The following is a 14,048-nucleotide window of genomic DNA, read 5'->3' on the forward strand; positions in this document are numbered from 1 at the left end:
GTACTAAATTTCTAAACTCTTCCTTCCAAGTGCTCTTTGTGTCAAAAGCTGCCCCTTAGGGGGCCCGAATCCTGCTGAGCCACAGCAGACAACTTCCTTTTATTCTGATTTATTTATTTTATGATGCTCGTAAGCCACTTCATTTGAAGCTGACTTTATGAGGCTCAAGAGAGTCCTAAGAGTTTTTAAAAGGTGTCCTTTGGATTCTCCGTGGAATTAATTTGGGGCTTCATGGGCTAACGTTTCCCCAGTGGATGCTTTGGCCTTGCTTCACTGAATTCTATACAGATATTATAAAAGAAAGAAAAAAGGAAGGAAGGAAGGAAGAGAAAGAAAGAGAGAGAGAGAGAGAGAGAGAGAGAGAGAGAGAGAGAGAAGAAAGAAAGAAAGAAAGAAAGAAAGAAAGAAAGAAAGAAAGAAAGAAAGAAAGAAAGAAAGAAAGAAAGAAAGAAAGATCAAAATTCAGGCACTTGGCAACTGGCGTGTACTTTGCAGGCTCCTGGAGTCATGATTTTCCCAACACGCTTCCAAAAAGCAAAATCAGTGGGGAAACCTGATTTCGCTTAACAACCCCTTGATTCACATAACTGTAGTGATTCACTTAACAACTGTGGCAAAAAAAAAGGTTGTGTAAAATGGAACCTATCTCCCTTAATAACTATCTGGATTAGCAACAGAAATTTTGAGCTCAATTGTGGTTGTAGGTTGGAGATGATCTGTATTATCCAGTTATTCCATTTGAAAGATTTTGTTTGTTTGTTTGTTTGTATAGATAGGAAGATTGTAGGATTTTTTTGTGTGTGATCTGCTTAATAATATGTTGAGTCCTTTGTGATCATGAAACCTGCTGAGGAGTAAGTTTAGATGGTGTCCACATATGTGACTATCATGAGCCTAAAGAAAGGGATGGTTCCATGCCTAAAGAAATGTGCAAGTTGTATCATTTTGCACATGATTTCTTTTCCTTCTACTTCCCAAACTATATTAAAGTAGTTTTGCTTCACTGTAGTCAGTTTCATGGCAAATCCATTATCCTTTTTATGTGGGAGGTTGCGCCAGTGTTCTTCGGAAGTGCTGCCATTTTATGTGTCTAAGCGTTGATTAAATCGAGTGTTTTGCTTTCAGAAGTGACAGGGCATGATTCATTTTGGAGGAGAAAAAAGGAAAACCCATTTCTTCAATCATCTGGTTAGAAATGTGGTGGGGATGAAGATGAAAATAATTCTATTTCCCCTCCAAGATTGACCTCAGCTCTGACCCACAACATTTGGTCATTTTCAGGTCAATGAACTGTAGATTGCATTAGTTAGGAAACGAATGTTGTTGTTCTTTGGGGAATTCAAGTGACATTTTGTTATTTTAGAACCCGAAATGAAATTTCTGTGAGCAAAGAACAAATTAAAAATAACAGCACTGGCTTGGAAATAAGTATTGGATGAGGTCAATCTGATTTTAAGCAATGAATCTGTCTCTTGCTAGTGAAATGGGCAGCATATATATGAATATATATATAAATGAATGAATGAATGAATGAATGAATGAATGAATGAATGAATGAATGAGTCTGCGGAGAGGGGCGGCATACAAATCTAAATAAAAGGAAAAGGAAAGGAAAGGAAAAGAATGAATGAATGAATGAATGAATGAATGAATCAACAAACAAACAAATAAATAAATAAATAAATGCATTTTATCTTTTCTAGTGGGTATACAACATCCTGGAGAAGAAGGCTGAAGCTGATCGAATTGTCTATGAAAATCCAGATCCCGTCAACGGTTTCGTTCTCATTCCAGATTTCAAATGGAATCAAAAACAGGTCAGGGTTAAAAAAAAAACACCCTCTTTGAAGGAGGAGTTGCTATTTTGCAAGTAAGACAGACTCTTGGAGAATTGGGTTACTTTTCCTGTTTACACCCAGACCTCAGAAATGTTTCAGCTCCTCTCACATCCTGTTTCGCTGCTTGATAAAATGAAAATCCCCTTGATTGGGTCGCAGGTTGTATTAACCCCACAATCTCTTGAAACATGGTTTGTTGAAGGAGCCACAACTGGTTTAGAACCATGTGCAAAACCAAGTAGTTTCTCTACAAAAACCTCTGTGGGTCCAAGCAAGGGGGGTGTGTGTCTCCTCTGACATCACGGCAGCAATGGTTGGCTGAACACGCCCCTGAACTGGTTGTCTTGGTGGCGCCTATGGGGCCGCCATTTGTTTTTTAAAAGCACGTTTTTTCCATTGCTCTACTTGCTCCAAATGTTTCTTTCCAGGTGCTAATGATGTTCCCAGCTCTTACTGGCTTACAAACTCTTTCATTGTTACTCTCTCCAAATAAGGTTTTTTTAAAGTCCTAACCAGGAGATAAAATGATGTGCTAAAGCTGACCAAACTAAGGACGCTAACCAGATGAATACCTGGTGAGCACTGCACATGTGTGCGTGCGCAGGAGGAAGCGAACCGGCAGCGAAGAAAGTCAGAATCCACCCCTGGGTCCAAGAGGTTTTGATGCACCTGAAGAGTCTCTAAAATACGAGAAGGATTTAGGGGTAGTGATTTCTGACCGTCTCAAAATGGGTGAGCAGTGTGGTCGGGCGGTAGGAAAAGCAAGTAGGATGTTTGGCTGCATAGCTAGAGGTCTAACAAGCAGGAAGAGGGAGATTGTGATCCCGCTATCTAGAGGGCTGGTGAGACCACATTTGGAATACTGTGTTCAGTTCTGGAGATCTCACCTACAAAAAGATATTGACAAAATTGAACAGGTCCAAAGACGGGTTACAACAATGATGGAAAGTCTTAAGCATAAAATGTATCAGGAAAGACTTAATGAACTCAATCTGTATGATCTGGAGGACAGAAGGAAAAGGGGGGGGGCATGATTGAAACATTTAAATATGTAAAAGGGTTAAATAAGGTCCAGGAGGGAAGTGTTTTTAATAGGAAACAAGGGCACACAATCTGAAGTTAGTTGGAAAGATCAGAAGCAACGTGAGATAATATTATTTTACTGAAGTTAGTTGGGGGAAAGATCAGAAGCAACGTGAGATAATATTATTTTACTGAAAGAGTAGTAGATCCTTGGAACAAACTTCCAGCAGACGTGGTTGGTAAATCCACAGTAACTGAATTTAAACATACCTGGGATAAACATATATCCTAAGATAAAATACAAAAAATAGTATAAGGGCAGACTATTTATTTATTTATTTTATTTATTCATTTGTCCAATACACAAATACATAGGAAGAAAAATAGACATGTAGTAATATATATAAGGGTAAAAATGAACTTAGAGGAGAGGATATATGAAAGAAAGAAAATATATATGATAAGTGAGAGAAAGGAAAGACAATTAGACAGGGGACGAAAGGCACACCAGTGCACTTATGTACGCCTCTTACTGGCCTCTTAGGAACCTGGAGAGGTCACTAGATGGATCATGAGGTCTTTTTCTGCCGTCAGTCTTCTATGTTTCTATGTTTCTAATACTTCTGACATACAATATAATACCAGCCATGGCCCAGCACACAGGATTTTGACACTTTAAGTTTACTACATGTAACCAAGATGAAAGAAAACTTGAGAATTGTTAGGGTGCCTTGAAAGTAGTTACCAACCCTACTTTAAGCACCCTGTGGTGAAAACCAAGGCAATGACTAAAATTAGAAGCTTGAAATTCTTAGCACTCTGTAATGAATGCAATGTTTCATTTTTACTTATCTTGTACCAATCTCCCTTGGTGATTGGGTTTGTCGAAACTTTTTTCTTTGACCTTCAGGCCACATTTTTTAATTCACCAAATATATATATATCTTGTTCCCCTAGCAACTGGTCCCTTGCTTTAAGATTTTATACAAAAGAACAGATGCCTTAAAAATCTTTCCCATGTTCAGAAACACCAGTTAGTTTAAAAAATAATTTATAAAAAGAATTCATTGTAACCAAGCTTTTTGCTTTACATTTCTTTGACGGTGAAGTTGGCAAAAGACATTAAAAGACTATATACTGGGACATCATAAACTTTTAAAATGTGACTTTTTGTTGCTGGGGGAAAAGAATCGAATATTTTTATATTGCTTCCCAAATATATGTTCTTTGGGAGATCAGAGCTATTTCCTTACAATTATTTATTTATTAAATTTATATACTGCCCAGTTCCCAAGAACTCTAATTATTCCCTACATGGGATTATTCCATACATGGGGTTTTTTTTAGCCTACTTTTTTTGTGTTCACGCATTTGTGAACTCTGGCTCTGAACTCTCTTACCAAACTGGGTTGTGTTAACTGAATCATCTATGGCTTATTCAAATCTTGGTTAAGATAGGTATATTGGTTGCTCCTCTGTATTTTTTTATAAACCGATTTGAATAAGTAAGGCTGTGAGCTTTTATACGTTTTTCTTTGGAAGGCATTTTCTGGTTTGTAAAGTCATAAGATTTCTGCTTATCTTCATTTTGACTATTCATCAACTTCATGCCTTTTTATAGAGCTTCCTGTTCTAAACAGAACAGAATTTTTTTTAAAAGTAGCTTCAGCCATCTATAGATAAATGTTCTTTTTCAGAGTTCCCATTTACAAGATCAGAGTTCAAAATTGGCGCAATGAAACTGCTTTATCTGCCTACCAAATTGCCCCAGGCATGTAAAACTTGTATGAAATAATTGTGCTTTTCTACCATAATGCTTGTGATCTTACAATTAATTCTTTGTTTCAATGTTTTCTTGCTGGATCACACCAGCATAGCCTCTCCATAGCTGTTGGCAGAAGATAATGGACACTGCAAAGGGGAGTGAGGAGTAAATTCAAAATTTAAAGTTGCAAGACACCATATCCCAAACTGAGTACAATGGGGTTGTGTTGTCAATTACACACCAAGATCCACACAATGTGCCACTTGAAATAGTAATGTTTTCTGTTGTGGAACCAACAAGGCAGCCCCTTTGTTCTCGCAATTTCCTGTATTGTGGTCATGGGGTTAAAGAAAGTGACCATCAGTAGGAAAAAACTAACTAGTTTAAATTTGGTGCATTCAGGTTACCAAGGACACAAGGGAGTTTTGTGATCTTGAAAAACAACATCCTGCTTTAAAAATCTAATCATGTAAAGGAGAACTTCTATCAGCCATTATACTTTTCATTGTCTCTTGGGTTCGATGATGTTGCTATTTTTAATGTGCATTTCAGGAAATTTTAAATTGGCTTGGTTAGCTTCCTTGCAGGCTTCACAGTAGATAAAAACATTTGAGATACAATTCAGTGACCTCCTTTGGTATATTATAAATTGATATGTGTAAATGTGTTAACGTATTGTAATAATATGTCCAAACTGTTTACATTCGTGATTGAATTTATTTCCCGTATTTAAACTTTATTTATTCCTCACTTTTAATTGTATTTTTATTGCTTCTTCATTCTTTTATACATACCACTTCTTGCAAGCTAGGATTTACTTCTATCTAATAATTTGTAAATCATTTTTACAGAAGGTTTATGGTTTTAAATTGAAAAGCTGTTCATCTGCTGTGTAAACTGCTTCTGGATATGGCTTCAAAGGCTAAAATGCTTTGAACTCTTTCGAAGTCCAGAATAATTTAGATCCTCAATGTGCCAATACTAAAAGCTAAAATTGGGTGCTATTTATGGCAAAGCCAGTTTTGATTATTCGGAGGTTACTCAGCAACAGTCCTAGTTTGGTTGATCACATTTCCTGTTAAAGAGCAGGTGGTCCTTTTCTGTGGTTGTGTAGCTGTTGGTCCTTGGTGAACACAGCTGCTGGGACTGGGGGATTTATGCAAAGTGTTGGTGTGGGTTTTTGTTTTTACTCCTTTATCACTTTTTTGAAATATGTGATTGTATATTGTGGTTTAAACCACTATATGTTACTCTGAGCCCACTTGGTTGGTAGCATGGAGGAATCTCTGTCTGTCTGTCTGTCTGTCTGTCTGTCTGTCTGTCTGTCTGTCTGTCTGTCTGTCTGTCTGTCTATCTACAGTATCTATCTATCTATCTATCTATCTATCTATCTATCTATCTATCTATCTATCTATCTATCTATCTATCTATCTATCTATGCAATCATTTATCTGTCTATTGTCCATCTATCTATTTCCTCGAAAATAAGGCCTATCCAGAAAATATACCCTAGCTTGTTTTTATGTGTGCACCTAATATAAGCCCTAACCCACCCACACACACCAATAAATCCTACTTAAGTACCCATGGAGCTGCATTGTTGCCCATTCCACCTGGTTGTTTGTAGTGCCGCTGCCGCAAGGCAAAGCCTACTGGTGCTGCCCCAGCCACCCCACACTTCATGGCGGCAGAAGCAGCAGCCATGTGCAACAGGATCACTTCTGCTTGCTCACAGCCACAACAGAGTAGGAGACTGAGTGATGTGTTTGTGATGTGGCTGCAAGGCAAGTGTCGGAGTATGGATGGCCTGGCTGCAGGGGTCCTGAGGTAAGCTGGCGTGGGGCACATAGCACAACTTCACTACCCCCTGCCTCACGGCGGTGACAGTGGTGCACCATGTGGCCTCCTGTCCTGCCGCGAGCAAGCCAAAGAAGTGGGACTACAGTACATGAGGAAAAAATAAGACACCCCACCAAAATACCATATTTTTTGGAGTATAAGACACACCGGAATATAAGATGCACCTTAGTTTTTGTTCTGTCGGGCTCTCTGGTAGACTTCTCCCAAAATTTCACAGGTACAAATTTCAGACACACACACGTTTGAAAATTCAAAACAATGTTCTTTATAATGAAAATTCACTTAAACTAAGCCCTCTTTTGGTATAGCAAAGAGCACTCGTCTCCAAACAAACTGGTAATTTGTACAAGTCCCTTATCAGTTCTGTGATACTTAGCTTGCAGCTGTGAAGCAATTCACAGTCCTTCTTCTTTCACAAAGAGAAACACACTTTGCTCTGGTTTAGTTTCAAAGCGGGGGAAAATCAGCACACAAAAAGTCAAAGTCAGTAAAGCAGTCACGAAACACAACGATCAGATAATCCTCCACAATGGCCAAACCCACAGGCTGCTATTTATAGCAGCCTCACTAATTACCACAGCCCTACCCAACCACAGGTGGCCTCATTTTCTTTGATAATAATCTCTCAGTTGTTGTTGCCTATGCATCGCTCTCCGCATGTGTGGCTGTATCATTAACTCTTGTTCTGAATCCAAGGAGGAGCTAGAGAATTGATCTCCTTCTGAGCTTTCTGCCACACTCTCCTCCTCCCTGTCACTCATGTCTTCTTGGTCAGAGGAGCCTTCATCAGCAGATTCCACCGGGGGGGGGGGCAGACCTGCAGCATATGGATGTCTCCCCCACATCCACAGTCCTTGGGGCAAGAGCTGGGCCAGAGCTAACCACAACAGTTTTGGGGGAGGAAAATAGGGAAAAGAATCTGCTTACCAGGTATTCATCTGGCTAGCATCCTTAGTTTGGTCAGCTTTAGCACATTATTTTATCTCCTGGTTAGGACTTTAAAAAAACCTTATTTGGAGAGAGTAACAATGAAAGAATTTGCAAGCCAGTAAGAGCTGGGAACATCATTAGCACCTGGGAAGAAACATTTGGAGCAAGTAGAGCAATGGAAAAAAACCCTGCAAAGACTTAAGGCTTGGAAAACATTCTTTGCAGAGTAATAATGAAAGAGCTTGCAAGCCAGTAAGAGCTGGGAACATCATTAGCACCTGGTTAGGGCTGGGAAGAAACATTTGGAGTAAGTTAGACCAATGGGGAAAAAAACCTGCAAAGATGTAGGGTTTGGAAAACATTCTTTGCAGTGAGTAACAATGAAAGAGCTTACGAGCTAGTAAGAGCTGGGAACATTGTTAGCACCTGGTTAGGGCTGGAAAGAAACATTTGGAGCAAATAGAGAATAAAAAAACCCCCCTATAAAGATAGCGTTAGGAAAACATTCTTTGCAGAGAGCAACAATGAAGGAGCTTCCAAGCCAGTAAGAGCTGGGAACTTCGTTAACACCTGGTTAGGGCTGCAAAGAAACTTATTTGGAGCAAGTTAGAGCAATGAAAAAAAACTCTGCAAAGACTTAGGGCTTGGAAAATATTCTTCGCAGAGAGAAACAATGAAAGAGCCTGCAAGGTAACAGCGTTGACAGCTAGTTAGGGCTGGAAAGAGAAAAAGAACTCAGCCTGGAAGAACCAACACGTTTCATGCGTGATGCCTGATATCACCCTACGGGAAAAATGTTCTTGTTGTTGCTTTAGAATTGACCAACCAAAATGTGAAAAGCATTTAATTGTTATCTCTGACTTCACTAGTCTGTTTTGTATTTACAGCTTGAGGATTTATACTTGATCGCCATCTGCCACCGCAGGGGAATCAAGTCAGTGAGAGATCTTACGGCTGAGCATCTTCCTTTGCTGAGAAACATCTGGAAAGAAGGAGGGGTGGGTATCTCTTTCACCTCATCCAAGTTTTGGATCTTCTAATTCTAGGTTTCCTGATCATCCCAGATTCTAGTTGTGTTGATGAAACTGAGTAGCCTTCTTTTGTTTGTTTGTTTGTTTATTAATCAATCAATCAATCAATCAGATTTCTATGCCGCCCTTCTCCTAGGACTTAAGGCAGCTCACAATAAGCAAACATTAACATGAAGAAATCTAATAATAAAATACAGTGGTACCTCTACCTACAAACACCTCTACTTACGAACTTTTCTAAATAAGAACTGGGTGTTCAAGATTTTTTTGCCTCTTCTCAAGAACCATTTTCCACGTACAAAACCGAGCTTCCGAAACTGTAATTGGAAAAGGCAGGGAGAAGCCGCTGTGGGGCCTCTCTAGGAATCTCCTGGAGGAAACAGGGCCAGGAAAGGCGGTGAGAAGCCTCTATGGGGCCTCTCTAGGAATCTCCTGGGGGGGAACAGGGCCTCCACCCTCCCTGTGGTTTTCCCAATCGCACACATTATTTGCTTTTACATTGATTCCTATAGGAAAAATTACTTCTTCTTACAAACTTTTCTACTTAAGAACCCGGTCACGGAACAAATTAAGTTCGTAACTAGAGGTACCACTATATACTAAAAATCACTACTAAAAACATACAAAAGTGTAGTTTAAATAAAATTCTAAAAACCCCTACATATTTAAAAACGGGGTAGCGCAGCAGGTAGAGTGCTGTACTGCAGCCCAATGAAGCTGACTTGTAGATCTGAAGGTCAGCGGTTCAAATCTCATCATCCGCTCAAGGTTGACTCAGCCTTCCATCCTTCCGAGGTGGGTAAAATGAGGACCCGGATTGTGGGGGCAATAGCCTAGCTCTGTTTAAAAAGTGCTATTGCTAACATGTTGTAAGCCGCCCTGAGTCTAAGGAGAAGGGCGGCATAAAAATCAGATAAATAAATAAATAAACAAACAAACAAACATCCTTATATACAATAGTTAAAGGTAAAGGTTCCCCCACACATGCGTGCTAGACTTTTCCAGGCTCTAGGGGGCAGTGTTCAACTCAGTTTCAAAGCCGAAGAGCCAGCGCTGTCCAAAGACGTCCCTGTAGTCATGTGGCCGGCATGACTAAACACTGAAGGTGCATGGAGCGTTGTTACCTTCCCACCAAAGTGGTCCCTATTTTTCTACTTGCATTTTTTTTACGTGTTTTCAAACTGCTAGGTGGGCAGAAGCTGGGACAAGTAATGGGAGTTCACTCCAGAACAGGGCGCTAGGGATTCGAACTGCTGAAATGCCAGCCTTCTGATCGACAAGCTCAGTGTCTTACCCACTGAGCTACTACGTCCCCATCTTATGTACAACGTTAGCACGCAATTAGAGACACTCTGGCAATGATTTTCAAAATAACATTTTCCCTGCAGATATCTGATGTTGCAAATGAATGAAAGCATAATTTAAATTTTTAATTCCATTGCAGGGTTTTGTGTTTTTGAAAGAAAATAAATATATTTGTCCACTATTGATCCCCCCCCCCAATTTCTAGAAAGAAAGAAAAAACATTTTAAACTTTCTAGATTTTATTTCCAGATCTGCAAGAACATTCATATAAATCTGTAAAAAAACCTAAGTAAAACACGGACTGCTTCAGATGTATTTTTAAATGCCAGTCTAACTTGGGAAATGTTTTTAATCACAAAGACAGTGATGAATATGAGCAGCCAAACGTATTTTCTTCACCTTCAGGTGCTTTACCCTATTATAAATCTTGCTTTCAAAATAGGTTGCTTTTTCTTTGTTTGCTTTTTTAAAATAAAAGCTACGAATGGTTTTACCTCTACCTACATCTGCACTTAAGCAGTTGCAACAGTAGGTGAATCCTTTCCTTTTGGGTAGAGATGAATTAGCTCCCCAGTGGCACCCAGTCCGGGTTCATGAAGGGGAAATTCCAGGGTGTGCAGGAGGAAATCCTGTCTCTCTTCCCTCTAACTGCTGAGTCATTTCTAAAAAGATTCTAAGGAAATGGTTCATGATAGCAACTGACAGGCCTCTTATTAGATCTGCATGGTGAAGCTGTGGCTGGCAGACAAGAAAGATGTATGCCGTCTATGTAATTTATTGTAGAGTTTCATTTTGAATATCTGTTACTTATGGGGCATCCTGTGACTTTAGAGTAGTGTTTCTCAAATAGTGGCGCGGAACGATGCCAATTGCACATTATTTTTGCAGCAGGGAGTGAGGGTTTTTTTTTGCACTGAACAATAGCGCACAGCACAGAGCAGGAAATATGAAGTGCATATAGCAAACCCTTAAGATACACCATGGAAAAATATTTAACAGGGATGAATGAATGAGGAATGAATAACTGAGCCGGGGTGGGGCAGCAGGTAGAGTGCTGTACTGCAGGCCACTGAAGCTGACGTGTAGATCTGAAGGTCAGCGGTTCAAATCTCATCACCGGCTCAAGGTTGACTCAGCCTTCCATCCTTCCGAGGTGGGTAAAATGAGGACCCGGATTGTAGGGGCAATAGCCTAGCTCTGTTAAAAAAGTGTTATTGCTAACATGTGGTAAGCCGCCCTGAGTCTAAGGAGAAGGGCGGCATAAAAATCGAATAAATAAATAAATGAAAAGAAAGGAGGAGAGAAACGGAGATAATGAGACAAATGTAAGTCTCCCCAAAGCTAAGATGAGGAAATATGACAAAGCATATTTAGCGCTTGGCTTCACTGTGACTACAGCCACCCTGAATCTACGGAGAGGGGCGGCATATAAATCTAATAAATAATAACAACAACAACAACAATAATAATAATAATACAGTGGGAGACAAGGAAAGACCCATATGTTTACTGTGTCGAAAAATGTTTGCAGCGGACAGCATGAAGCCAAATAAATTAATGTGTCACTTAAAGATGTTACACCCCAATCACGCTGAGTTTTTTCAGCAAAAACGTGCTGAGTATTGCAAAAAATTGTCCCAGCTTTAGGGGGAAGCACAAAGTGTTTTCTTCTTTCGGGGGGGGGGGCATAACAGAAAATAATAGAGAAACACTGCTTTACAACAACAACCTCTTTCGTTGATCGATTGTCTGTGCCTCTTCCCTCGGCTGTCCCCTCTGCCTTTTCCTCCTTATCTTTTGGGCACAATTATTTTTCTCTTGTGATGAATTATTTATTTTATTTTTATTTATTTATTTTGTCCAATACACAATACATATAGAAGAGAAAAGACACTTATTCTAAACAAACATTCTTTCTTATGACACACATAAATACCGCAGTCAGAATATTGCTGGCACAAATGTGGAAAAAATGAACAGACCCCATTAGAAAGTTTAATTATCGACAAAATATATAGATGTGTAGAGATAGACGAAATGACAAACTCAATTAAGGGAATTAAAAGCAAAGAATCAAAACGACTATGGTACAAATGGCACGAATGGATTCAAAAGAAAAACTAAAAATGCAATACAGTGTTCCCTCGATTTTTGCGGGTTCAAACTTCGCGAATAGCCTATACCACGGTTTTTCAAAAAATATTAATTAAAAAATACTTCACGTTTCCCCCCCCTATACCACGGTTTTTCCCATCCGATGACATCATATGTCATCGTCAAACTAATAACTTTTGCAAATAAATAACAAAAAAAATAATTATTGTTAATAAATAATTATATTTAAAAATATCAGGATCACTAAGTGTCTTATTCAATGGTGATTACCAGTAATAATGGTGAGTAAATGGTTGTTAAGGGAATGGGAAATGGTAATTTAAGGGTTTAAAGTGTTACGGGAAGGCTTGTGATACTGTCCATAGCCAAAAATTGTGTATTTACTTCCGCATCTCTACTTCGCGGAAATTCGACTTTCGCGGGCGGCCTTGGAACGCATCCCCCGTGGAAATCGAGGGAACACTGTAATACAAAGTATCAGTATATATAGAAAGAATACAAATACCTTGCAATATTAATGGAAACAAAGTAAAAGCATTCTCTTTCTTTTCTTTTTTTCTTATTTTAATATTATGTTTTACTTACGATATTTATAATTGAATGTATACAATTTAACAAAATATATAAAGAAATGAATGATATCTACATAAGGTAATAGAGATGGATTAAGATCTGTAAAATCAGAATAAAACATGTGAGAAATATTTTTGAAAACAATAAAGAAACTTTTTTTAAAAAGAAGAGAATAGACATGTAGTAATACATATAAAGAAAAGGATAGAAGAAAATATATAAAAATAGAGGAGAAGATATATGAAAGGAAGAAAAGATATATGAGATATGAGATAAAGGAGAGACAATTGGACAGGGGACGAAAGGCACACTAGTGCACTTATGTACGCCCCTTGGTCAATGGCAGGAGAAGTGGCAAAACGGAATGCATCTCTTTGGGACCAGATGTTACAGAGATAAGAATGGGATGGCACCGTGCCTGGGCAGCATGGGCCCAATGGAAAAACTGGGGGAAGCCCACGGACAGCTGCAATTTTTGCCCCTGCTTGTTTAAGCCTCAGCTCTACTGCAGGCAGAATGCAGGCCCCGCCGAAGGGCTTTGCAAAACTTTGCGCACTCACTTGTGGTAGACCTTTCAGTTGAGTGCAACTGCCCTAGGAGCCACAATAGGTTGCAAAACGTAATCTTGTGGCTTGAGGAGGTTTGAGGAGGAGATGTGAAAGCAAGCCACTCGTTCTGCCTGGACTGCTTCCGAAACCATGCGTCAAGGTTTCCAAAGACTTAAACGCCTGTGTTTAATTTGACTGGCAGCTGGCAAATAAGCAAACACCAGAACAGGTGGGAGGACAAAAACTAATATCATTGGGTTTAAACGCTAAGAAATGGAAGGGGGAGTCGATGACATTTCTATGCCATGCTTGCACGCAGTTAGGAGTAGATCGAAGTCCCGAGAAACAAACAAGAGCCCTCAGTTCACAATGAATAGATTCTCTCTGACAACCAATTGCTCAAGGTTACCAGTGCTGGTGAGGAATTTGGGGCCAGAATGCACCAGGCTGAGAAAATCTACTGTAAGGGATCATCTTTTCTTAACGAGAGCAGTTCTAATTCTTATTAGAGTCCAGGATGAGTGTTAGACACAGGGATGTGCTCAGGTAGTAGAATTATGTTTTAAAAAATAACCCTCCGCTTACTATGGCAATAACTTTGCATTTGGACAAATATCATCTTGTTTGAATGCAGTTCCCAGGATGAGCAACCGAAAGGACATGCAAGCACATAATTATTCTCTCTCATGTTTTTTCTGAAATAATAGAGAGAAATAGAAATATCTACTCAGTGGTTATTATAGACTAGGCTAGGACGTTGTGAACTCCAATACTCTGGACATTTTAAAGAGGAAATTGGACTGCCATTTGGCTAGGATGCTATAGGGTTCCTGCTTAGGCAGGGGGTTGGACTTGATGACCCGCATGGTCCCTTCCAACTCTAACAATAAATAAGTAAGTAAGTAAGTAAGTAAGTAAGTAAGTAAGTAAGTAAGTAAGTAAGTAAATATATGGGTAGGATAGAATAGAATAGAGTAGAATTCTTTATTGGCCAAGTGTAATTGGACACACACGGAATTTGTCTTGGTGCACATACTCTTAGTGTACGTAAAAGAAAAAG

At 39.3% G+C, this 14,048-nt stretch overlaps 1 protein-coding gene across 1 annotated transcript in view; it reads left to right on the plus strand.

Moving 5' to 3' along the window:
- The window catches only part of DCPS (decapping enzyme, scavenger), a 93,829-nt gene that overhangs the window by 77,393 nt on the left and 2,388 nt on the right, over positions 1 to 14,048 (plus strand). Inside the window, exons 4-5 of the mRNA XM_070765434.1 lie at positions 1,704 to 1,817; positions 8,304 to 8,414. Of these exons, the coding sequence (XP_070621535.1) occupies positions 1,704 to 1,817; positions 8,304 to 8,414 (225 nt within the window). The remainder of the gene's footprint in view (positions 1 to 1,703; positions 1,818 to 8,303; positions 8,415 to 14,048) is intronic.

The sequence above is a fragment of the Erythrolamprus reginae genome, chromosome 12 (assembly GCF_031021105.1).
Source record: "Erythrolamprus reginae isolate rEryReg1 chromosome 12, rEryReg1.hap1, whole genome shotgun sequence".
Lineage (NCBI taxonomy): Eukaryota > Metazoa > Chordata > Lepidosauria > Squamata > Dipsadidae > Erythrolamprus > Erythrolamprus reginae.